The sequence below is a fragment of the Onychomys torridus genome, chromosome 13 (assembly GCF_903995425.1).
Source record: "Onychomys torridus chromosome 13, mOncTor1.1, whole genome shotgun sequence".
NCBI lineage: Eukaryota > Metazoa > Chordata > Mammalia > Rodentia > Cricetidae > Onychomys > Onychomys torridus.
Genome location: NC_050455.1, coordinates 69207531 through 69234427, shown reverse-complemented (window position 1 = coordinate 69234427; position 26897 = coordinate 69207531). Strand labels below are relative to the sequence as shown.

The 26897-nt window shown below is 39.6% G+C and overlaps 1 protein-coding gene across 5 annotated transcripts in view; it reads left to right on the top strand.

Moving 5' to 3' along the window:
* Atp9b (ATPase phospholipid transporting 9B (putative)) overlaps nucleotides 1-26897 on the top strand; it is a 230947-nt gene that overhangs the window by 8140 nt on the left and 195910 nt on the right. For all 5 annotated transcript variants that reach the window (XM_036204413.1, XM_036204417.1, XM_036204414.1 and 2 more), the window contains exons 2-4: nucleotides 9642-9815; nucleotides 22967-23117; nucleotides 25931-26044. In XM_036204413.1, coding sequence (XP_036060306.1) covers nucleotides 9642-9815; nucleotides 22967-23117; nucleotides 25931-26044 — 439 coding nt within the window. The remainder of the gene's footprint in view (nucleotides 1-9641; nucleotides 9816-22966; nucleotides 23118-25930; nucleotides 26045-26897) is intronic.

Sequence of the window (26897 nt, the reverse complement as noted above, 5' to 3'; positions counted from 1 at the left end):
ATGGCCAAGGGGCAGCACATCCCTCTGGAGAGGCCCAGTTTCTCACCTGCTTCGTAATGACTCGGAAGTGACCCAGTTGAACTCCACAGCTCCATTTGACAGGGTCTGCAATCTCCTAATACAGCACTCACTTGTTGCATTGTCTTTCTACATTGTTAGCACGGAGGCAGAGGAGGCTATGTTATTTTTTTCTAAAGTTTCAAGCATTAGGTTGTACTTCAAATTAATTTCTTACTTTAATATAAATTCTCAAGAATATTTTGAAACAGCAGAGCTGTCAGCCACCTAAAGTAACATGTAAGTGTAAGATAGCCACTGCCTTGGCCTTCTTTCACTTAGACTCATGGAAATGATGTGCCCTCCAGTACTTGAGCAGTCTATTGCTGCTTGTCACAGCAGCTGAGGTGGCATGTCCTCCTTCTCGAATGAGTCACTTGGGTCTATGTCATCTGTTCTGTTTTCTTTGTTCACATTGTTTTTACTCATTTTAAAAATGTTTCCAGAATTATACTTAATTGCTGGAAACGTTGATTTCTCTTGAGTGACAAACCAATTAAGTGTGTATGACACCAGGCAACAAAGACACTTAGGATTCTCTGCTTATCCTGCCTCGGGGGGGAAAATCCATTATTCATCATCTTATTGTTTTTAAATACCGAAGTAAAATTTTCAATACAATAGGAAAATTGCTTTGGAGAGGGAACAAATTGCTTGCCAGTTCAAAGGCTGCATTTCTGAAGTCTAGGTTACTAAACTTAGTATTGCTTGTATTCTGAGCTTCTAGAGCTCATCAGGCTGCTCTTCCAGCATTCAAGTTGGTAAGACTGTGACTTTTGCAATGTGATCATTGAGAGAACCTTCATTAAAAAAAGAACCTCAAAAATCTTATGTATATTAACTGGTGTTCTGAATTTTGATTGTAATTTGAATAAATATTCATTTTTCTAGTTTATTTAGAAAGTTTGTTGAAAGACATAATCTGATGCAGACAAGAAAAAAAAAGGACTTTTTAAGGGGAAAATACTTGCTTCAGGCTCCTTTGTGCCCCCTCATCATCTAAATGTAATTTGTAGAAGATTATATAGAGCCACTAAGATGAGTTGACAGTTTGATTGGTTGAGGGAATATATAAAGAGGAGAAAATAGCTGCCATTTCTTCCAGTGTACTTACACTTAACAGAGGTCTTACACATCATCATTCTTCATGCAATGAGAGCAAGGAGATGTGACCCTACACTGTTGCTTGTAGCCTCAGGAGTTCCTTTTGGAGACCTCTGCATGGGAGAAATCAGGATGCTTGACTTATGCTGCAGAAAAGAATTTCAGGCCGAGTCAGTATGAAGTAGAGTCAGACTTAGGTAAATCAAGATTTAAGCTAGATATTTAAAACGTAAGACGGGTCTAAGAAGAGCTTAATGCCAGTCACGTGCCTTTAATCCTAGGACATAGGAGGTGGAGGCAGGCTGTTCTCTGAGTTCCAGGCCAGCCTGGCCTATATAGTGAGACACTGTTCCCCCCCCCCCCCAAAAAAAAAAAAAAAAGGTAAACTATAGTATTGGCAGTGGGAGGGCTCCTCGGGTTTAAGTACTTACTATGCAAGCCTGAGGAGATGGAAGGAGAAAACCAGTTCCTAAAAGTTGCCCTCTGACAGAGGAAGGCAGTATTACATGTCCTGAAGTGGGCATGGGCTTCTCAAAACAGAGTCTCATTGAAGTTTCTCTATAAAAACTATCCACATGAATTTTGTGGCTTTTGAAATTATAGTATGGTAAGAAATGAAAAGATTTAACAAAAAGTAAGTAAAAAAAAAAAGGAAGTTTTGGTAAACTTATCTAAGGAATCGTTATTTTGGAAATGAGATTATGGATTGGAGATATGGCTTAGTTGGTTAGAGTGCTTGCCCAGCTCTTGTGAAACAAGCCAGGGGTTCTGTGTCTAGCACTGTTAAAACCATGGTGGTGCATACTACCCTGGTGGTACACATTATCCTGGTAGTGTACTCTGGTAATTCCAGCACTTGAGATATGGAGACAAATACAGGAGATACAGGATTATGCTCAGCTACATCGTGAGTCAGAGGCCAATTGGGGTCATATGAGACCCTGTCTTAAAAACATCCGCCTGCCCCATCTAAAACCACAAACAAAAGCATGAGCTTATAAGGTGGTTTCTGAGGTGGACTGATAGTCTATAGACTCATATGATAAAAGCATAGGTCACAGAGGTCAAAGGGATATTCTTATTTATAAACAGGTCATGGGGAAACCAAGACATGTTTTTACTGCTAACAAGGTTCATAACCTTGTTTGGGAGACCCTCTTGACCCCCAGTCAGCAACGGTTAGGACCCCCCTTCCTTTCCCATGATTCTTTAGTTTTCCCTGTTTGTTTTCTCCTGTACTAGCAATATGATAGCCCATTATACGTGTGTGTGTGTGTGTGTGTGTGTGTGTGTGTGTGTGTGTGTGTGTATGAGTGTTTTGCATGTATGTATGTATGTGTATACCATGTGTGTCTTGGTGCCTATAGAAGCCAGAAGAAGGTGTCAGATCTCCTGGAACTGGAGTTATGGACAGTTGTAAGCTACCATGTGAGTGCTTGGAACTGAGCCTAAGTCCTCTGCAAGAGTAGCAAGTGCCCTTAACCTGAGCCATCCCTTCAGCCCTCCATTGTCTGTTTAACCAGTCTGTTGGTCATGGGTATTAAAATCTTTTCTGTTTCCTTAGTTCCTCTTTCAAACAGCAATGCAGTTATGGCTATCTTTGTAGGTCAATTTCTGCATGTTTAATTGCATGGATCATTTGAACCTGCAGTTATAGTAGCTGTATATTGCTGTATAGTGACATAAAGGCTTATAGTCCATCTGCACGAATTGTTCACTACTCCTGCCAGTAATGAAGAAAGTCTATCCAAGACTATTCACGCTGAATTCATTTTCTAGATGATAAGTAGTGATGCATGTCTGAAATTCCACCACTCAGGAGCCAGAGGCAGTAAGGTCCCAAGTGAGTTTTAGGCCAGCCTGATCTATATGGGAAGGTCATATCTCAAACAGCAACAACAGAAGAATTACTTTATCCACTTGACAAATAAGGCAAAGCACCTTTTTAAAGTATTTTTTGGAAACAAATTATTCTCAAGCTTAGAGCCTCTAATGAATAATGATAATTTGAAATGAGACTAATTTCTGGCACTATGCATCTTGTCCATATCTGTCTCTTTTCTATAAACATGGAGATAACAGTTTTTAGAGTAGTATGGCTTTGTCAATTTTACATTTACTCTGTATCAGTGTTGTTGCATGTGCTTTGAAGATGCATCTCCAACACTTGCACATTGCTGTGTAACACGGATTGCTAAATGGTCTTATTAATAAAAAAAATCAGAGCCAGATACTGGGGTAAAAGCTGAGAGATCAGAGGAACAGAGCAAGCCAGCCATAAGTTCTTACCACTAGGAAATCCTCAGCCCAAGAGAGAGCTACTTCCTGTATACTCACGCTTTATATGCCTTTCTGTGCCCTGCCATCTTCCTCTACTCTATCACTTCCTGTCTGTCTGTACAGACCTCCAGACTTCTATGGTTAACTAGTGCTAGGATTAATGGCATGTGCCACCATGCCTGGCTCTGTTCCCATTGTGGCCTTGAACTCACAGAGATTGGGATGAATCTCTGCCTCCCGAATGCTAGGATTAAAGGCGTGTGCTTCCACTGTCGGATCTCTATGTTTAATATAGTGGCTGGCCTTTTCCTTTGATCCCTAGGCAGGTTTTATTTGCTAGAGCACAAATAAAATATCAACACATTGCTGCTCCAATATCTCTCCTTCATCTTCAAGATCTCTGCTTGAAGATCCTTCATTGGGTGACTGTTTTCCAGTATATAGGGAAGTATACTGCTATTTTTCTTACTTCTGTGATGATGCCTGATAAAAACAATTTAAGGAAGAAAGGGTTTATTTTGGTCCTGATCGTATGTCTGTCCTCATTGGGAGAGAGAGGAATATGAGGCTCATGGTCACATTGTGTCTATAGTCCACAAGCAGAGAGACACAATATTGGTATCCAGCTTGTTTTCTTCTAGTTATTCATCATGGGGCCTCAGTCTGTGGGATGGATGCACACACATTGAGAATGTGTTTTCCCTCTTCCACCAAACCTCCGTTGAAACATTCCTGTCATAGATGTAGGGAGAGGAGGTTCTAACTCCCATCAAGTTGACAACTAAGATCACCATCACAGGAAGGCTTGCTGGGTTTGCTTTCTTTCCGGATCTCTCTGTCAGTAACCTGTTAGTCTCGCTAGCACTGCCTCAGGTAGCTCACCTAATGCAGCCTGCAGCAAAGAGGGGGCCAGTTCTTTTGTTCTGGGGTCCTCAGATCCAGGTCACCCACTGTGAGAGCCAGCTCTACTGTTTTGTCCAGGTGAGGTGCAGGGCCCTTTCCCTCTGGATTGCTGTAGGAGGCTTAAGAGGGTAGAGGGTGGTGGGGGGTCATCAGCTCTCCTGCTGCTGTATCCAGCGAAAGGTAGGGCCAGTGAAGGGCTGGCTCAGCACATCATGGTTCCAGTGACCTCCTGTGCTAACATGGGCCGTCGACATCATCACAGACCCAGCTGCAGTGGGACCACCGACCCAGACATGGCTCATGTCACCATAGCCCTGGTGGCAGCATGGGGTACCCAGATCAGTATGGCCCTGGTGGCAGCATGGCCCTCAGACCCAACGTGGTCTCAGGTAGCTTACTAGACCCTGGGCATCCACAGAACCCTTGGTGGTAACAGGAGCCATGGACATCACCCCAGACCCAGGCTGCTTGGATCAGCATGTCTCTGGCAGCGGCCTGGTCCTCAGATACTGACATGGTCTCAGGCAGCTGACCTGATGACCCCAGTCATCCGCATCAACTCAGACCCTGGCCACTGTAGGGCCATGGACCCAGATAGGGCTCCTGGCAGCAGCCCTGGCCTGGACAACACCATGGCTCTGGGTGACAATTGTAGGCCACTCAGGTCAGCAAGGTCATGTCTATATGATTCTTGAAAGAAATTGTTTTGTCTTTTTGGGTAAGCAGTTAAATTTCCTCTTTGGCCCATTGGTGATTGATTTGTGCCTCCCCAAAGTATTTGTGGATTTTGGAGATATCTTTCTGTTATTGTTGAAAAAAAAATACCTTCTGATGAGCAAATATACTTGGCATGATTTTAGTTATTTTAGAGTTGATAGGGTTGGTACCATGGCCCATGATGCGATTTGTGAGTGAATTAAGGAGAATGGTATTCTGTTGTTGGGTAGAGGTTTTGTTTTTCTTTGTGTCAGATTGCTTGACAGTGTTGAGTGTGTCTTTCTCTCTTTTTGATTCTCATTCTTTTTTCTATAAACATGGAGAGAAGGCTTGTCAATTTTACATTTGCTCTGCATCAGTGCTGTTGCTGTGCTTTGAACTAGGTACATGCTTATTTAAGATTCTTGTAACTTATTGACCTTTTTAGTCCTGGCTGGTCAAAAACACTGTTTTGGGGGGCTGGAGAGAGATGACTCACTGGAATTCAGTTTGTAGCACATGCTGGGCAGCTAACAGCCCTAGGTAACTCCAGCTGCAAGGGGTCTGATGCCCTCTTCTGGCCTCCCACACGTAAGTGGCACAGTCATACACACACACACATACACATACATAAAACTATTTAAATGTTTAAAGAACATTTTAGTTGTCTTAGTTAACACAGCTATTTAGCTTTCTTTTGAGTAGTCTTCATATCATATCATTTTCCATTCTTTTAGTTTTTATTTTTTAACAGTACATATCCCTTTATTTAAGGTACTTCCTTGAAGAAGTGATTTTTGTACTCCAGAAGTTTTTTGACACTGCACAGAGGCATTGTTGGGATACTTTTATTGTCAAAACAAGGGGTGATGCTGCTGGTATTTAGTACCTAGAACTAGGTGTGCATACATTTTATATGCACAGGACAACACTTCACAAGAAGGAGTATGTGGTCACCATGTAAATTATGTCCCTGTTGAGAAGCCCCACTCTGAGGGTTGCAGTATCCATAGCTAACTTAACAGCGTTCCTTGAACATTGTCAATAGCTAACTTAACAGCGTTCCTTGAACATTGTCAATAGCTAACTTAACAGCGTTCCTTGAACATTGTCAGCTTAACACTCATGTAAACTAGTGGACCTTGTGCCGCCTTACTCTATGGCTGCCGTTTGTCTTCACGTTTGCTGACAGTGGAAACTCAACCACACAGTGCTGCCAGTTTTACCTTTAGTCCTGCATATTTCTGAAGATCACTTTTTTGTTGTTTCTTGCTCTTACAATTCGGAATGTCCTTTGGATACTGTTTTTTATCTTGAAACCTTACTTGGCATTCTTTTAGGGTGGAGCTGCTGATTGATTTTTCTTCATCTGAGAATATTTTGTTTTGTTGGAATAGTGTTCTGTCTGGCATAGACTAAAGTTTCCAGAAAACAAGGAAAGCCATAGCTGTGTTCAAGATTCTGCAAAACTGACTGACTGGCTAGAGCTTCGAGATTATGGAGTGGTAGGGTGCTGCAGACCCAGCGCCAACTGATCTTGAACAGGTTTAGTCCTCCATTTGTGCCCTTCTGCTTATCCTCTTCCCACTTTGATGTCTGCTGTTGCCCTCTCCCGCTTCCCAGCCTCTTTTCTCCTCTCATGCTCCACTTTCTAGCATCACAGCCTCCATACTTGTCCCCACTTATATAAGAGAACATGCAGTTTTTGTTGGAGTTGCCTCATGGGCTATAATACTTTCCCATTCCATGCATTTTCCTACAAAGTTCATTTTTCTTTTCCAGATGAAGTAAGTTCCATTGTGGTCTACATACACACATACTGATTTTTGTAACGTCTGAAGTAGTTTTCACCCCTCCCAGCAATGAATACAACTTCCACTGTCCCACATTCTTCACATCATTTATTGTATCTTTTCTCATGCCATTCTGATTGCTGTGAGATGAAATCTTGAAGTAATTTTGAATGGCTAACAATGTTGGACACTTAAAAGTACATACAGAGCATTGCGTTTCTGCTTTTGAGGACTGTGTGTTCATTTCATATGTTCATTCATTTGTCAAATGGCAGTATGCTCTCTCTCTGCATGTGTGTGATGTCTACAGTTCTTTATGTATTGTAGACAACCCTGTCTGTAGTGTAGACAACCCTGTCTGTAGTGTAGCTGGCAAAAGCAAGCTCATCCTCATCCTGTAGGCTGTGTTCACTGCTGATTGTTCTCCTTTGCTGGCAGAAACTTTTAAGATTTCATGTTCTCATTTTTTAATTCCTGAGGCCGTTTCCCTTGTTATTAGAAACACTTGCCTATGTGTATATATTGTGTTACATTAATTGCCTTAACTTGCCTTGTATCAGGTAAGACCTTTAAAATGCTTACTTAGCTGATCACTGATTTCCAGCAGTCTAAAAGCTAAGCATGAGATAGCATCTAGCAGCAGATTTTACCTGTGTTGCCTACCTGTGGTCTCCCAGGGTTTGGTCAATGACTTAAGATTGTGACTTCTTCATTTCATAAAACTACAATCTTAATGTATCTGCCTCTGTGGTGGAACATACCTTTATGAGCAGCCAAAATCACTGTTCCTGGACAGTGGTCACTCCTGTTTGACTCAAGACAAACCATCTCTTTGAAGTGGGAGTTGTGTTTTGAGTCAGGATAGGTGTTTCCTTTGGCTTTTTATAAATATAGTTTCTCTGTCTTGGGGCTCCGTGTTTGCTTCATGTTCCTCTACACCTTGCCAGCTGAGTCAGTTTGGAATGCTGCTTCTCTTTTATGTGGAGAATAAATTTACTCTGTATCTGGTTGTACTCATGGGTTCTTACTGGTCCTGTTTGTCTTTTGTATGGATCTGGGACAAAGGGGTGGGAGTTCAGCTTGAATGACTTCCATTTGACCATAGCAACTTCAATAATGAAGATCCGCTTCATTAACTTTAAATGGAGATGATGCATTCCATAGAAGCCCATTGTAAAATTAAATGAAATGCAGTTGATGAATCTTTATGGTTTCTGAAAAATTGATTGTTATTAAAAGGTAGTGTTGGATTGCATCTTGATTGGGAACAGTGACTTGACAGTATGGATGCTAGGCTGCTTTTCTTTGAAGAAGAGTACTGGTTGGGTGATAGCCCAGTGGTAGAGCACTTGCCTAGCATGTACGATGTCTTAGGTTCAGTCCCCAGTAACACACATGCATGCATACACACGTGTATACACACAGACACAGGCACATGCACTCATACATGTACATGTACACATTTATGCACACATATTGAGAGACTGTTGAGCTTGAAAACTTATGCTAGTTGTTGAGATCTTTTTTTTTTTCATTGAGTGTTAGTTTAGCAAAGGGAATGACAGAGACATGAATACATGGGACATAGCATGATTGTCATCTCTGACAACACACCCAGGGATGGTGCCCAGACCCCTCATTGTACAGACAACTGACAACTATGTTTTCCAAAAGTCACTAGTCACTTTCTAGAACTTTGGTGACTATAAAGTTATGTAATATATCTTAGAGATGTAGATTTTTGGCTTATAGTAATATTCCTGGTTATTTTCTTAGCAAGCTGAATGTAGTGATTAAGTTTTAGACAGCCTTTGCTGTGGGATGGCTGTGAATATATGTTGCTACTATTGATTAATAAAGAAAATGCTATGGCCTGTGATGAGGCAGAATAGTGCCAGGTGGGAATCCAAGAAGAGAGACAAGGAGAAGAAGGCAGGGTCAGAGGAGATGCTCAGCGCTACCTGAGAAACAACATGTAATGGAACAGGTAAAGTCCCAAGACATGTGGCGATACATAGATTAATAGAAATGGGTTAATTTAAGATGAGTGAGCTAGTTAGTAATAAGCCTGAGTCATAGACCAAACAGTTTGTAATTAATATAAGCCTCTGTTGTGTTTATTTGGGACTAAAAGGCTGAGACACAGGAAAACAAGCCTTGGTCATTTAGTCAACCAACATTATGTAAGACTTTTTGTTTTGTTTTGCTTTTGTTTTCGTTTGTTTGTTTGTTGTTTACAATGGTTTGCCTCAGGTGAAGGTAGCTTAGTTTTGAGAAAAACAAAAGGTGATGTCTTAATTACTTTTCCATTTCTATGAAGAGAGAGACAGCTTGACCAAGGCAACTTACAAAAGAAAGCATTTAGTTGGGGGCTTGATTACAGGTTCAGAGGGTGAGTCTATGACCATCATGGCCAGGAACCTAATAACAGTCAGGCAGGCATGGGACTGGAGTAGTAGCTGAGAGATTATATCTGATCTGCAGGTTGGAGGCTGAGAGAGAGAGAGAGAGAGAGAGAGAGAGAGAGAGAGAGAGAGAGAGAGAGAGAGAGATTGAGATTGAGATTGAGATTGAGATTTTGGGCCAGAAATGGACTTTTGAAATCTCAAAGCACACTTCCAGTGACACACCTCCTAATCCTTCCCAAAATAGTTCCACCAACAAGGGACAGAGCATTGAAACATGAGTCTTTGGAGGCCATCCCCATTTGCACCACCACAGGTGATTTGTAAAACTTGGCCCGACATTATCCTAGATGACACACACTGTAACAAGACTACTTAGCTCTCTGTTTTTACCTTTAACTAGGTACCAGCTGGAGGATGAGTCTGCCCATTTGGATGAAATGCCACTGATGATGTCTGAAGAAGGCTTTGAGAATGATGAAAGTGATTACCACACATTACCTCGAGCTAGGCTTACACGAAGAAAAAGAGGACTAGAGTGGTTTGTCTGTGGTGGATGGAAGTTCCTCTGTACCAGGTTTGTCATCTGTTGCTACCAGATTATCATGTGCACAAAGAGTATGTATAGAAATTTAGTTGCTTAGATGTATCAATATATGTTGGTATGAAATCTAAAGAAAATGTCCTCATTATGGAGTGTACTGACAACATTAATCCACATCAGAGGATGCTGATCTGAAAAGGAAAACACAATTTATTATTTTGTGTGAAATTTAATGTTTAAAACCTGGAGAAAATTAATAATTTTGTTGCTGATGCATAGTATAATTAACTCTATTTGCTGTATCAATGTAAATGACATTTCCTTTCCTAGATATGAACTTTAAAATTATAATTTAGTAACAGTGTAATTATGTGCATTATTCAGCTTTAATGCTTTGACTGAGAATAAGATTCTTCTGTTTCCCCAGCAAATTACCAAGTTAAAACTTTCAGATTTCCAAGTGTTTTCCTAGTGCAATGTTAACCTGCTCTGACTGCCTTACTGGAGCCTGGTAGGGGAAAGTTCAGATGCCACAGAGTCACCTGGCACTCCAGGGACAGGCTGGCATATCCAACAAATGAGTGATTCCCTGGAGCTAAGCAGAGCCTGTCAAACGATTAATGGCTTTTACTGTCTCTCTGTAGTTCAATATTTATGTCAGGACTTTTGCCGCCCTTGGATTTCTAACCTTGGTCCGTGAAGGAGGGTAAAGCTTGTAGAACAAACAAATTTATCTTGACTATCTTTCTTGTCATTATCCCTTTAGAAGTTGTCTGTGACTTACAGAAAAAAAAAATCTAGGCTAAATAGCCGGAATCCCAATATACTTGGAGTATTTTTTTTGTGGGTACATATTTAATTATAGATTACCTTCTTCAGCAGATCAGGGACTGTGGGTTTTTGTTGTTGCTCTTTTGTAGGTATCACTTTGGATAATTTTTGCTTTTCAAGAGTTTTATTAATAAATAATAATAATAATAATAATAATAATAATAATTATTATTATTATTATTGAAACAGGGTTTCTCTGTGTAGCCCTGGCTGTCCTGGAACTTAATGTGTAGCCCAGGCTGGCCTCAAACTCAGATACCTATCTGCTCTGCCTCCTAGTGCTGGGATTAAAGAAATGCACCACCACCAGTCACTTGAGGACATTATTTCTAAGTTTACACCAGCATGAGCTTTCTCACAACCATCATCCTGTGGTTTGTCTAACGTGTGAGGTCAGTAGTGAGCCCTGTTTAACATTCCTGGTAATAGAAGTTTACAACTCTCTTTACAAAATGAATGTTGCTAGATTGTTAGGTTGTTTTTTTCCTTTCAAGGATTATTTGAAAACTTTTGGTGTCTTTGTCTATTTTCTTTTACTTTTAATTGTTTCCCTTGAATTAAATTTAAATCTATAGGACATGTAGTAAATGTACAGATGACTCCAGGGTGACTTTTGCTTTGATTTTTGTTGTTGTTGTTGTTCTCAAATATTTGCTTACATTTAAACATTTGGCCACATTTAGTTTTTCCTTTTTTTGCTATTATTTTAAATCATTTGAACTATGTTACTTCATTTTGTCTTAAATCTCAGTTCTTCAGTATTCCTTGTTCTTTTCAGTATTTTTTTGTTTTGTTTTGTTTTGTTTTTCAAGACAGAGTTTCTCTGTGTAGTTTTGGTGCCTGTTCTGGATCTTGCTCTGTAGACCAGGCTGTGCTCGAACTCACAGAGATCTGCCTCCCGAGTGCTGGGATTAAAGGCGTGTGCCACCACCATTTGGCCGTTTTTTTTTTTGTTTGTTTGTTTGTTTGTTTTTTCCAGTATTCCTAAGAAAAGAGTAATTTCTTATGTAGTCACAGTCCAGTAACCAAATAATGAAATTTAACATTGTTACAGTACTTTGTGTATATTCATGTCCATATTCAGTGCTGTCTGTTTTTGAGCAGTGTTCTTTGTGGTCCATTTCCCTCGGTCCTTGGAATCCTTGTAGCATCTAGGTGATGTGGCTTTCCACTTTGATTTCATCTGGGCCAGTTTTTCAGTTCTGATTTTTTGTCTTTAGGCATTTTGAGGAGTACAAATAAGTTATATAGAATGCTTCAAGTCTTGGTTTGTCTGATGTGGATTATTTTGAGGCAGTATATACTCTGTAGCTCAGGTTGAACATCTAGAAATCACTCTGAGGCCCAGACTTGCCTTGAACCTGTGGCCATCCTTTGTCCTCAGCCTCCTGAGTGCTGAATTTACAAGCATAAGCCACCATGCTCAGCTGTTTGATTTCCTTTTTGTTGTTGTTATTTTTTGAGACAAGGTCTTTTTTTTTTTTTTTTTTTTAATCTCAGGCTAGCTTCCAACTCACTGTGTAGCCAAGGATAGCCTTCCATTTCTAATCCTTCTCCTTCCATATTTCAAATGCTGCCATTATAGGCCTGTACTACCACACCTAGATTTAGCAGTGGTGGGCATCTATCTTAGTTACAGTTTCTGTTGCTGTGAGGAAATACCATGATTACGAAAACTCTTATAAAGGAAAACATTCGATTGGCTTACAATTCAGAGGTGTAGTCATGGTCGGACATGGCGACATGCAGGCAGATGTGGTGCTGGAGAAGTAGCTGAGAGTCCTACATCTTGACCCCACAGGCAACAGGAAGTAAACTGATTGTCACACTGATCAAGACTTGAGCAAAGGAGACTTCAAAGCCTACCCCCACTGTGACACACTTCCTCCAAAAGGCCACAGCTACTCTAACAAAGTCACACCTCCCAGAAAGTGCCACTCCCTATGAGCTTTGAAGGCCGATTACATTCAAACGACCACAGCATCTGGTTCCAGGCTTTGTGCAAGTTTCAACCAACTTAACTACATCCTCAGCTCATGTATCAGTATGTCTAGGTTGACTGAGTGTTCTCAGTGGAATACTGTATGAGTCACGCTTTGCTCCTCTCAGGATGTTTGATTTTTGTTTTGTTGATTTCTGGTTCTCTTTTGCTTTTTTTTGTTTTTTTTTTTCTCTCGCAGAACATTTTTTGATGATCATTCAAAAAGTGAGTTGTTCAGTTTCCATGAGTTTATATGCCTTCTGTTGTTTCTTTAGTGGATAGCCAGCCAGTTTTAGTTCAGGGTGGTCAATAGGATGCAAGGGGTTATTTCAAAAAAATTTTTTAAAGCTGTGTTGAGACATGCTTTGTGTTCAAGTATGTGGTCAATTTTGGAGAAAGTAACATGAGCTGCTGAGAGTAAAATACATTCTTTTATGTTTGGGTGAATTGTAAGTATCTGCTAGGTCCATTTAATTATGATGTCATTTAGCTTTAGCATTTCTCTGTTTAGTTTTTGTCTGAATGACCTGTTTTGTTGGCAGGATCGAGGTATCAAAGTCATTCACTATCACTGTGTGAAGGTCAATATGTGATTTTAGCTGTAGTAGTATTTCTTCTGTGCCCTTGTATTTGGTGCATAGAGGTCTAGAATTACAAGGTCCTCTGGTGGATTGTTGCTCTGATGAGTATGTAGTGTCCTTCCCCATCTCTCCTGATTAGTTTTGGTTTGAAGTTTATTTTGTCAGATATTAAAGTGGCTGTACCTGCTTGCCTTTGGTCCATTTGCATGCAGTGTCTTTTTTTGTCCTTTTACCTTGAGGTGATGTCTATCCTTGATGGAAGGTGTGTTTCTTGGATTCAGCAGAAGAATAGCTCCTGTTTTCTAAGCCAGTTTGTTAGTCTCCCTTTTTTCATATATGTGAGGGTTGATATTATTGATATTGAGAGTTGTCAATGAGGAGTGTTTCCTGTTACTTTGTTATGGTCCCCTCCCAACCCCCTTGATTTACTAGTCTGAGATTATTCTTATTTTTCTTGTGTGTGGTTAACCTCTTTAGACTGAAAATTTCCTCTGACATGCTCTGTAGAACTGGATTGCTAGATAGATACTGTTTAAATTTGGTTTTATCTTGGGATGTTTTTCTTTCTCCATCTATTGTGATTGATAGTTTTGCTGGTTATAGTAGTCTGGATTGGCATTTGTGGTCACTCAGAGTTTGTGGAACATTTATCTAGGCCCTCTGGCTTTCAGAGTCTTCTGAATAAGTTTTCATTATTCAGGTGGGCCTTCCTTGTTATTTAGTCTTTTTTTTTTTCTTGTAGCTTTTAATATTTTTTTTTTCTTGTTTTGTTTTGTTTTTTTATGAGATAGGTTTTCTCGGTGTAGCTTTGTGCCTTTCCTGGAATTCATTCTGTAGCCCAGGCTGGCCTCAAACTCACAGAAATCCGCCTGCCTCTGCCACCTGAGTGCTGGGATTAAAGTCATGCACCACCGCTGTCCAGCTTTAATATTCTTTCATTGTTCTGTATGATTAGTGTTTTGATTATTATGTGCCAAGGGGAATTTCTTTTCTGCTTCAGTCTATTTAATGTTTTGTATGCTTCTTGTACCTTAATAGGCACAAGGTTTATATTTAGGTTGGGGAAATTTTCTTCTCTGATTTAATGAAAATCTTTTCTGTGCCTTTGACCAGGGTTTCTTTTCCTTCCTTTATTTCTTTTATTTATAGATATTTTTTCATAGTTTCCCAGGTTTCCTGAATGTTTAATACTTGGATTGTATTAGACTTAACACTTTCTTTGACTGAACCATCCATTTTTTCTACCTTGTCTTCAGTGCCTGAAATTCTCTCTTCCATGTCGTATACTCTTGGTGAGATTTACTGCTGAGGTTTTGTTTTCCCCCTAACTTTTTCATTTTTAATTGTGTTTCTGTTTGGGTTTTCTCTAGTCATTCTGTTTCTTTAATTCTAGTTTCATGTCTTGAACTATTTTCACTATTCCATTCCCCTGTGCTTTCACAGACTTCATGAAGGGATTCATTCATATCCTATTCAAGGTCCTTGAATATATTCATAATTTTCATAATTGCTCTTTTTTTTTTTTTTTTTTTTTTTGAAGTCCTTGTCTTGTGGTTCAGCTGTAGTGCATTTCTCAGGACCTACTGTAGTAGGGTTACTGGTTTCTGTGGAGGCATGTTGTCCTGGCTGTTCACGTTTGTGTTTCTGCACTGGTTTCTAGATAGCTGGAGGAGTTAGGGTGATTGTGATTCTAGGTGTTGATATCTGGTCTCCTCTTTGTTGGATGGATGTACCATTCTGTGGTTCTTGTTGCTTCTCTGGGTTTTAGAAAGTGTGGTTTCTGTGGGTTCCCTGGTAACAAGTGCTTCTGTACTTTGGTGGATGACAGGGAGGACTAGAGATAGGCTAGGAGAAAAGGAAAAGAGGGGCTTTGAGAAAGGGAACCTGTCCACACCAAGCGGTGCTGTCTCTAGGGATTTGGGGGTGTTTTGGAAGGAGAGGCTCCTCCGAGTAGGTTGCAGTAAGATAGAATATTTTTGGGGAGACAGATTAAAGTGCTAGGGGACCCTGGTTCTGTCCTGAGAGTCTCCAGTGAATGGGTGTGAGGTCGAAGGCAGGGCACCTGCCAACAGGTGGCTACAGGCTGAGAGTGAGAGTGGAGAGGTGGGGATGGTGGGTAGGAAGGACAGTGAGCGGCACTTAGCGATTCCCAGCCTGGTGTTGCCACTGGGGTTCCCAGGGAGAAAGCGTTTCCAGGCACCAGCGGCTGACACAGAAATGAGGATGGGCTGGGAGGGTCTACAGCAGTGGTTCTCAACTGCCCTAATGCTGTGACCCTTTCATACAGTTCCTTTTGTGGTGGTTCCAACCATAGAATCACTTCATTGCTACTTCATAACTGTCATTTTGCTACTGTTATGAATTGTAATGAAAATATTTGATATGCAGGATGTCTGACACATTGCCCCTGTAGACGTCACAACTACAGGTTGGGAGTCTCCAGTCTACAGGATGAAGCAAAGCTGGCTTGCACCAATGTTCAGTGTTGTCCCCAGGGTAGACCGAGGGGAACCTGCAAGCAGGCTGCTACAGGGCTGGGGTGATGTAGAAATGGGGGACAGGAAGGATGGTGAAAAATTGCTTACCTAGTCACAGCCTGCTGGACTGTATCTTTTCAATGATAAATGGAGGCCTTTTACACTTAAGGTTATTATTATAGAGAAGGGTTTGCTGCCAGGTGGTGGGGCACGCCTTTAATCCCAGCACGTGGGAGGCAGAGGCAGCCTACAGAGTTCAAGACTCTGGTGTACAGAGTGAGATCTAGGACAGGCACCAAAACTACACAGAGAAACCCTGTCTCGAGACAAACAAATGAGAGGGGGGGGGGGGAGATTTTCTATAAGATTTTTAGGCGATGTTCTGTTTTGTTGGACTATTGGCGCTTCTTTTCATTTCCCTGCATTAGTTTTGTGGGCTTACGAAGTTGCTGTTTTGGACATGGTTGCTTCTTTCCTAAGTCCAGTTTGTTTATCTTTAGTTCTATAAGCCTTTCATCTCCTTATTTAGAGTATTACACTAAGAACCTTCTGGAGTGCTGACTTGGTTGTTATGAGTTTCCTTAACTTGTATTTCTCTTCAAATGCCCTTATTTCTCCATTAGTGTTGAAAGGCAGCTTTGCAGGCTATCTGTGTTCTTGGTTCAGTCATTTCCTCTCAGCACATGGAGTAGTTCATGTTAAGCTCTTCTAGCTTTTGTGCTTGCTTGTCAAAAGTCTGGTAGTTCTAATATTTCTGCCTTTGTATGTGAGTTCTTATCTTTCTCATGCTGATTTTAGGATTTTTCTTAACTTTATATCTCTGACATCCTGACTAGTATGTTGTGGAGAGTTTCTTCACTGGTTATGTGTAGTGGGTAGCCATTCCAGCTTTGACCTGGAAGTTCCAACCCCCATTGAGGCTTCGGTAATGGTCACGCCCACAAGGCAGGGCTGGGAGAGGACTTTGGAGACCCAAGTTCCAGATGCTGGGGCTCTCTTGGTTCTAGGACCCTGGACGCTGGAGGTAGACCGAGTAGAGTTCTCCAGAGAACACCGCCGGACTGCGCCACACCTTTCCCAGACCCTGCAACCTACCTATCCCTTCATTTGTAAGTTACGCCACTAAATAAATCTCCCTTTTAACTATGTGGAGTGGCCTTAATAATTTCACTAATAGTTGTGTCTGTTTGGTGTTCTATTACCTCCTGTATCTGGAAGCCTAGTTTCTGTTAATTTGATAATTCTTTTCCATTCAATTTTTCATTAGCTCCATGAATTCTCAGGTTTGGCTTCTTGAATGCATCACACACTTTGGAAACAGCATTCTTGTTCCTTGTTCCCTTATATATGTCTCTGTATTACTGTGTCCTCCCTTCCTGAAATTTGTTGTTCTTCATGGTCTTGTCTGTTAATGATAATGTCTGTTGTGGTTTTTTTATTTGATTGACATCTCCTTTATTTCAGTTATTTCTGTTTGATTGTTTTTCAATGTTTCAATCTTCTTGTTATTTCTCCTCCATATTTTGAACTTCAGTTTCAATTTATTGTTAGGTTCACTTGGAAGATTGTCTTGTTAAGGTCTTGGGCAGATTTTCTTAATTCCTGCATCTGTTTGTTTGATAATTAATTCTTTGAACAATAAAACTTAAATTCTTTCTCAGATATTTCAGCTCTCTGGTTTTGGATTCCCTTCTAGAGGAGTTGGTCAGTTGGTGATGAATCTGGGTGGTGGTTGTGTTACATTTTTTTGTGTTGACTTTGTCATGTTTTATGAGTTCATTGGATGGGTTTGTTTTGACTTCTTTGAAACCTTTTAAGATATCCTCTTTTCTGTGTCTCTCCCTAGAGGAATATCTGCATGAAGTTAATCTAGGGGACTGATAAAACTTGGTGTTGATTGTGGTATAGATTGATGAAGTGGTCCTCTCTTGGCTATGTGCCAACAGGACCAAGGCTGGGACTGGATACTTAACACCAAGGTAATCAGATATCCTGTGGAGTCCATGCATGTGCTGGAGACAGGATACAAAACTGTATGCCCAGTGTAGTCTGTCTATTCTCTGGAGATGATGGTTAGAGCTGCAGGCCCAAAGTGACCTCTGGGGCCACAGCAGTACAGATTCTGGTTCCTGCTAGAACCTCAAGATGAAAACCTCATAACCATAGTGACACCAGAGACCACTGGAACCAATCTTCCAGACTCCCAGGGGACTCTGGGCACACTGGAAGCAAAGCTCAGGCCCTGCACTGACCTTTGAGAACCACTGGACGGAAGTCCTGCTTACAGTTTGCTTCCACAGAAACTGGAGGCACTGGTTCTCTCACATTCTGCAGAAGCCAGAGGCCTGAACATTCTGTCTTAACATAGTGGTAAATACACTAGTCAACACATTTTTAATTTTTTTCTCTTTTACAGATTAAAAAAAAACAAAGAATATATAGCTGTGTTTAGATTTTATTTGTAATATGGTGCTTTCTTCATGGAAAATATTAAGAATATATTTGAAAATGTATATGTCACCAGAAAAAGGGCCCAGGTTTAAGGATATAGAAACAGCTCAATAAAATCTAAAGATGTGCTTATAAAGTCCTTTATATAAATAAACTGTGATCCCATGGGAAAAGCTAACAGCTTGATAGGGCATTAGTGTATGTCCCATTGCCTTGTGGGATGTGTAAGCTGAGATCCTTACCATCTTGTTGTTTGGTCAGAGTCTCCTCCAGAATTAACACTGTCCTTAGAGAGTCAAGTTACATACTGAGCAATCAGCATGGACCCAATTCTTTATTGCTTATATATTTTCAGTTTTCGAATGTTTGTTATTTTGTTTTCTGAATGCCAAGCATTCTTACATTCAGAATTATTTATTTCTGAATCATACATATACAGAATTATATGCTGTGTTTGTCACAGCAGATGTATAAAATTAATTGCAGGAAGAAAATTGTAGTGAATATTTTAATACAGTTTGATTAGAACTAAGATTAGTGAGTTCTAAGTGTTTTGATATGTTGTTGCTTGTTCATCCTGTGAGTAGTTAAGGCTCATTTTAAGATTACTTTTAGTATCAGGCTGAGGAGGTACTTCATGGCTCAAAACCGGTTTCTTTTTTTTTTTTGAGCTGAGGATTGAACCCAGGGCCTTGCGCTTGCAAGGCAAGTGTTCTACCACTGAGCTAAATCCCCAACCCAAAACCGGTTTCTTCAGATTTCTTATTTGACAAAATTTCTAACCTGAAGACTTAAAAATGTCTTGCTAAAATGTTTGTTATTATGGTTATTTTTTCCAATTTTGAATTTCTTTCATGTGAGTAAATACAGCTTCCTGTAGACTGCTGTGAGGGGCATTGATCTATCTATTTCTCTGATCTGGGCTGATGATCTTTCTCACGAGATTTACATTTCACTTGTTATCAAAAATCACTTTGTCTCTAGAAAACTGGAGCCAGGAATGGCATTTCCATATGAAGGGAGGAGAAGGGGGATATCAGATGCTGGGATTATTCCTGGTTCTAAATGGCTCCTGCATTTTGAGTTAATCTGTAAAACATTTGGGGTATAGAAGCATGGGAAACTGCTGATCTTGTAAGATGACATGAATACTATGTTGTTTTGGTCATGGTAATCAAAGATACTTGCAATAAGTATAGTAGTCTAACTTGTGGGAAATAATAGGAAAGAAGTGGTCTATATTTTGACAATTATTTAATTATGAATAAATTTAAAAAGATTCTTGGTATGTAAATATATTTTATTTAATGCTAGAACACTGCTTTGATTGCAGAGGCATTTATGAAAAGCTGACTCCAAAACATTTTAAGGAAAAGTTTACTTTGTGCATTACTGGATTTACTTACTAGATTTGACAGCATAAGGCATTGTATAAGTCTGAAAGTGTTCTCTATATAGTCAGTAATTTAGGATACATAGAAATGTTATTAAGGAAATACCCAGTTACTTCTTCTGGAGACCCCTTCCTTCCATCCCCCTCTCTCTCTTTGGTTTTTGGAGGTTTTCACTGTATAGCTCTGGCTGTCCTGGAACTTTTGGTGGGGGGGGACTGGACATCTTTTATTACTCACCCAAGCCTCTACCTAAGCCAAGCCTAGGGCCCACGTGGTGCCTATAAGCAGCTGAAGTATTTATACAAATGCTGAACAGAGAGAAACAGACTCCTAAAACTCAAGGCTGCATTAACTCCTAATGGGTGCATTCCCTTGTCTGCTCTACCTTAACTTCCATCACTATCTTCAGAGGAAGAAAATGGCCAGCAGCCCTCCTCCTACATCAGACTTAAAATCCACAGAACACCTGCATGGACAAGTTCATGGTTGCCACCTCAGGCCGCAGAAGCTGACACTGAAATGTTTCTCACACAGATACACACACCCATTTTTCTTTCTCCTTTCTTTCTCCCTTCCCCCCGTCCTTTCTCCCTTCTCTTTCTCCTCCTCCTTTATCATAATCTCTCATGTAGGCAAAGCTGCCCTGGAACTCCAGATGCATCAGCTGCCCGAGAGCCAGGTTACAGGAGTGCGCTACCACACCAAGTTTATTAGCAGACTGCTAGGAAATTGCTGTCTTTTCAGCCCAGTTTCTGAGCCTTTGGAGCCTTGCAGTGTAAAGTGGGCTGGCCACCTCTCTGCTCTGCTCACTGCCAATTTGGAATTTGTTTCTTTGGGTCTGCTAACTCATTTGCCACTTTTTAATCTACTTCCCAGTGTCCTGACATTGTTACTGCTATTGCTGTTTATTGAAGGAGGGAGGAGGTCTTAAATACAAGCTTACAGCACAATGGGAGAACCCCAGAGGGCAGAAGTTTGCTTCTGATGTTTTACAATCTTGCATCTAAGCTGTTAAGCCTAATATGCAGGATACACAGACAAGGAACTCCCCTTAAGCATTCAGAAAGGTGGAATCTCGAAGGGAATTATTAGCATAGGGGAGGATATCAAGGTCGAGGTCAGCAAGCAAGGCAACAGTTACCCAAGATGGGGGCCAGGGCCCTACAGGTACCCCCCTTTTACTAGAAAATGAGCTTCTAACTTAGGTTGCGTGGGACATCAGCAGGTCACCTTACCCATCATGGAGACACCTGTCCAGGCCACACAGGCATTCTGTCTTAGGTTGGTGAGTGCCCCCCAGGTATTACCGGTCTCCAAATACTCATTATCATACAGGCTCAATCCTGTGAGAGCTACAGAGTTAACTGTTGCCAAAGATCTCTAAGTGGCGCTGGGCTTACAATCTGTGTGTTCGACACAGAAAAGACCAACAGAAGTCTTAACCCACCCATAGCCAGTAGGCTAAAGGCAACTGAGCCATTCCCTTCCTTAACGAGCCCTATTGCAAATTGGAGTCCTTGTAAGATGGTATCCCAAAGGCAAATGGAACTTGAATTTGTAAATTTATAACTTTCAAAGCCAATTGAAATGTATATAACTATTGATTTAAATTTGTCATGCCCAATAGAATGAAAGATTAACTGTGGTAGCTACTTTTGCTGCCGGGGTCTCCACTGTGCTAGCTGTAATAACCAATTATGAAATGGCAATCCAGAAACAGTAGTAGCAGTGGTCATCACTGTTATAACATCAACAATGGCAGCAGTGATGGCAAATTCTCTTCTGGAGCGTGTGGGCATCTACTGGCATGGACACAACTCCAGGAACATGAACCTCCAAGACCCATTTTTCTTGATCCCAGTATGACTTAAGCTGGCAGCTCTGCAAAAGAACAACTAAGAACCATAAAGAAAAAACAGGCAGCTCACAAGGAGCAGAACTAATGATCTCATCATGGCTACATTCAGGCTCACAAATTTTAAGGTATCTTCAAAGGGAGCTAAATGAATTTCAGGAGGCCAAAAAATGTTGCACAGAGCCACTCCTGAGAAGTAGGTACTGCTCCAGCTTGAATGGAATTGTGAAAATGAAAATGCTTAGCTGGCATGCTACTGTTAATAAATGGAGGTCAGTGGCTTCAGTGTTATCCTTAATCTGCAAGGTGTCTGGGTGTGTCCTGTAACTTTGTAGACCAGGCTGGCCTTGAATTTACAGAGATCTGTCTGCCTCTGCCACCTGAGTGCTGGGATTAAAGGCGTGTGTCACTACCGCCCTGAGACTTCTTTGGTTATCCCTCTTATTTTTCAGTGTTTTCTGATGTTTCGCTTATATTACTTTGCCCTAAAAAATTCCCCATAATTTAATTTTTTCCCTTAGTTCTATAAGTCAATAAGGTTCACATATACTTTTTGGTAGGAGTTAGGGTTTCATGCTGTAACACAAGCTGGCCTGGAACTCACTGTGTTCCACAGTCTGGCTTGTACTTTGGTATCAGTCGTCCTGTCTCAACCTCTAAAGTGCTGGGATTACAAGTATGACTCACCATACCCAAGTATTTTAAATATTTTCTAAAAAATATTTTTGAGGGATATGCCCTTTCCTCTGAGCACTGAAATCATGTGTGATTCAGTGGGATTTGTCAGGAAGCTTCAGTCTTTGCACACCTCCAGCCCATCATGCGTGTATTTGTTGAGTTCTGTGTAGTAGTGGGACTTGATAGTTGCTCTCTAACAACTAGATAATTCTGTCTGTGCACAGTGACATGATCAGCAATGACACATTCCCTAAATTTTTAATGTATTTTTCAAATGTTTGGCTTTGTTTATGTACTGCTTTAACTTAGATCTGTCTCTGTATATTTATATAGCAGATTAATTATTTGTTGTAGAACAAAACTTTGTAACTGCATTTCTGAGGAATTACTGCTGAATTTTGAATGCTGAAAAGTAGTGTGTTCATAAGTAGCTATATTCACTTGAGGTATCTGACCCATAGGTAGTGTTCTCTAGGACTCATTACAGTAATGGGACTTCTGATCTCTGATGTCTCATGGAAGTCACTAACCAAGGTGGCTGTTGAACTCTTGAAGCATAGCTGAAGCTCTGAGCTGTCAGGTTAAATTAATTAAAATATTCATCTGTGGCTACTGGATTCTGTATTGGATTGTCAGTGGGAGGTCTTCTTGTACCAGAGTCAATGTTCAAGAATCGTGACTATAATAGAATGTTAAAAAGCACAGGGTAGGGGTTGGGGATTTAGCTCAGTGGTAGAGCTCTTGCCTAGCAAGCACAAGGCCCTGGGTTTGATCCTCAGCTCCAAAAAAAAAAAAAAAAAAAAAAAAAAAAAGAAAAGAAAAAAAGCACAGGGTAATGGAATACAAACAATCAGTATTGATTTTAAATATGTAGAATCAATTTAGACCTTTTAAAAAAGGCATATACCATGTATGTATATCTTTTGTTTCATGCAGTTGCTGTGATTGGCTGATAAATGTTTGTCAAAGAAAGAAAGAACTGAAAGCTCGAACAGTATGGCTTGGATGTCCAGAGAAGTGTGAAGAAAAACATCCTAGGAATTCTATAAAAAATCAGAAATACAATGTATTTACCTTTATACCTGGGGTAAGATCATCGTCTTCAGTATCATTTGTATGATTGAGATTGCTACCTTCCTTTGCCTTCTGAAGAAGCATGTAGAGACTGGTTGTTAATGTCACTGTCTGTTCACACCAGAGCCTTTCCATCTCACACCTTCCCATTTCAAGTGGTTACTAAAGACTTTCTTTGCATTTTCCTGGTTCTATCTACTTAAAAAAAATATAGTTTGATTATTGCTTTCAGTTTTTATAAACATTTATGTTATGGGAATATAAAAGTATAAAAATACTAAAGAAAAGATAAATGATCAGGAAAAACATAATTTTTGGGGACACTTGAAATTTGTTTGGAGGTAAAAGTAGAATGTAATATTGAACTCTGCCAAGGAATTTATAAAGGAAGTACATAATTTGTTCACATTAACGATATTTCTATGTATTTATTTATAGATGCTCTTTTCTATATCAAGCTGTTAATCTCAGGCCTTGTTACATTAACTCATTAGTTAGCTGTAATTGAGTATATTGTTAAATTTAAATACTGAAGTTTAAGTATCTTAATTTTTTTGGTACTGATTCTTTTGATTAAATTATAAAACTGGATTTATTATGAATTTGTAATAGTGGATTACTTTTTACTTTCTATATATCATTTCCTATTTTAATAGGTTTATGTTTCTTTATGAATGTAAAGGCAGCTGATATTATGTGTCTTTTATTTTACAGGAATTTGTTTTCTTTCTAATCATTGATTCTTAGCTGATAAATCAACATGATTGATCTGTAGAAAAAAATTCAATCATATATCTTACATTTCTGTAACAAAATGCTGGCAAAGTTTAGCTGTTGGTTTTTTATTTTGTAAGAAAAGCTCTTGATTATGTGAACTAAAAGTTGCTTTATCTTATATATTTATTTAAGTAACTATGCTGAGTTTCTTTTGAACCATAATGGTTCTCTCCATCCCTGGTCCACAACCATTCATTAATAGGCTTAATATATAATGTGCTTCTTAATTAAAATGTGGGATTAATGACTCTATAATCAAAAGACTGATCTCTTATCAGGACGGTAAAATATAAACCATTTTCAGTCAGATAAATATTCTCATATTATTGAACAAAGTTCCTGTTTTCTCCTTAAAGTATAAAGTATTAAATACTAAGTGTCTAAGGATGGTACATTGTCCTAAAGGTCACCAAGGTCATTGAGTATATCCTAAAGTATTTGGTCATAGTTAAAGCTAGCAGTGTAGCTCAACTTTGATGAGTATAAATTCCCAAAGCCATTGGCTGCATGCTGAGAATACCTGTTGATGATGGCTCTGCACAGTGCTTGGTTACTGTGTGCATGATTTTCTTCTTTATCAAGTCTCTGAAATTAGTCTTTTCATCTAAAATGTAGTAGTTCAGAAACATTTAGTAATTACACAGTAGGAATTCTATGCCATTTTTAGCACAAATGGCAATTTCTGAATTGCTAATAGATATAATTTGTGCTGAGATTTTACAGAAATTGCTGAAGAAAAAGAGCTTTCTTTCCTGCTGAGATTAATTTATGAAATAATTCAAAACATTTTTAGACAGCAATTGAGCATGATTATGGATATAAACATATTTCGAGTGTAACTGTTTTTGTTACATGCAGAATTATGTGATGATGCAGGTAACTTCAGTATGTGCAAACTGGTTCTAGCTCTTTAAGCCAACATTCACCATTTAACCCATTGTTCTCTTGTTGAAATTGCTGTGTCTTCCACCTTGCACAAGGAATGGCATCCAAGGAGATTTACACTTTACAACTTTGCAAGCTTACCTGAAAATACTATTTTTTGTATTATTTCTTCTTTTCTTCTCTTTCTTTTTTCTTTTTTTTTTATATAGAGTCTCTTTATGTAGCCCTGACTGTCTTAGAACTTGCTATGTATACCAGGCTGGTTCCTAACTTGCAGAGATCTGCCTGCCTCTGTCTCCTGAGTGCTGGGATTAAAGGTGTGCACAACCTTACATGGCTAAAATTATTCTTTGTTAACTATAACTCCAATTGCCTTTTAAAATTATTAGTTTTGTTTTTTGCAATATTGTAATTAAACCTAGGGCCTCATGTATGCTGGCCTACTACTATCTTCATCTCCAGAAGACTTGATCTGAATTAAAAAGGGGAAAAAAAAAAGGAAAACCTTTCAGTTTCAGCAATCTGAAAATATATTAAATGATGCAATTTATTTCATATTTGAAAATAATGTCAAAAACCAAGTACTAATACTACTAACGAGTATATAGGCTGCTGTCTTTCTGAACACTGGTTTGTTATGTACATGTTTTCAAGTGCATGTTTTTTCTACTCTGAGAGCTAGTAAGTCAAATATTCTGTAGTCGTGCTTAGATCCATTGGCTTGTTCACTTCATGTTTGTAAAGCTCAGAATCTTTAAATCTAAAAAAGCACACTGTTATTATATTTTACATAAATATTTATTTTTTCCTGTTTCATAAATCTTAGACATTTAGGTTTTTCCTTTGTAAGAGCTGCCTCTTGCTTAAAGCAGAAGGGTATTACCTGTTGTGATGTGGGTGTGAACGCCATTCAGAAAGAAGTAAAACTGTTAGGGAAGTGTACTTTTCATGTAGTTGAAAGTCCTGGTTATCTTTAACATTGTATCTTACAATTGGGTTAATCAGCATACCTTTGGAAAGCCAATGTTAGAAGTAATTAATTTATTCTGAATCAGCATATTTTCACTGTTGGAAATATATTTGCATGCTTTGCTGAATTTAATTGACTGAAGTGTTAAAACATTTTTCTTGGAGAGATTGTGTAATTTCTGTATTTCTTTTTAGGTTTTGTATGAACAGTTCAAGTTTTTCTTGAATCTCTATTTTCTGGTAGTGTCCTGCTCACAGTTTGTACCAGCGTTGAAAATTGGCTACCTCTACACCTACTGGGCTCCTCTGGTAAAATACTTCTGTAGTTACGCTGTATTATTTAATACTTAGCATCTCGTTTTCATAGCTGAATGAGTGGGATAAATTGACTTTATTTTATATATGGTGTTGCTGTGTATCATTGAACTTTGGGTAAAAGACCTTGCTGAGTTTTGTGACTTAACTCCCATGAGTCCTGTAAGTAAGTGTGTTGCCAGCTCACTGCCTGCAGAGCTGCAGCTGTGTGTAAGCCCCTCCTTCTGGAGGGGTCGGTCACAAAGTGTTCTGCCTAGGGCCCTCTGCACCTGTACTTGGGGTAGCAGTAGCCTGCCTGCTGCTGCAGCTCCTCCCTGTGCCATTTAGTTGTTTGGAATGCTGCTGGTTGGCTCTGTTGATTATTCCCCTGCCACTCAGTTGATGGTGAAAGTTCTGAGGTGTTTGATTGCAGGATAGTTTCTGGTTGCTCACCCAGTGTTTTTTCAATGGCTGATAATGGTGTATCTCTTTCAGATATTTTCTCTCTTTATAGTTTTATATGATTTGTTGGTTGTTTTGTTTGCTATTTTTTGGTTAGCTGATCAGAGGCAATACAACAGGTAAAATTATCCCCTCTATGCAAGAGGGTGAAGTGCTCAGGTGTCTTCAACATGTGACTTCAGAATTGAAGATCTGAGTGTCTGTTCTTTAGCTGATCCATGTAGGCCCCTTTCCCACCTAGAGACTTCCTAGTGAGTCTGTAGAGCTGAAGGGAGAGGAGGACCCTTGTTCCAGGATGGGTCCAGTAAAGTTATACTGAGGTGTTGCTAATGACTCCAGTCCACAAGCCATAACAGTGGGTAGATTTGAGGAATGACAGCATTCCATAATTGTATGGAATATAAAT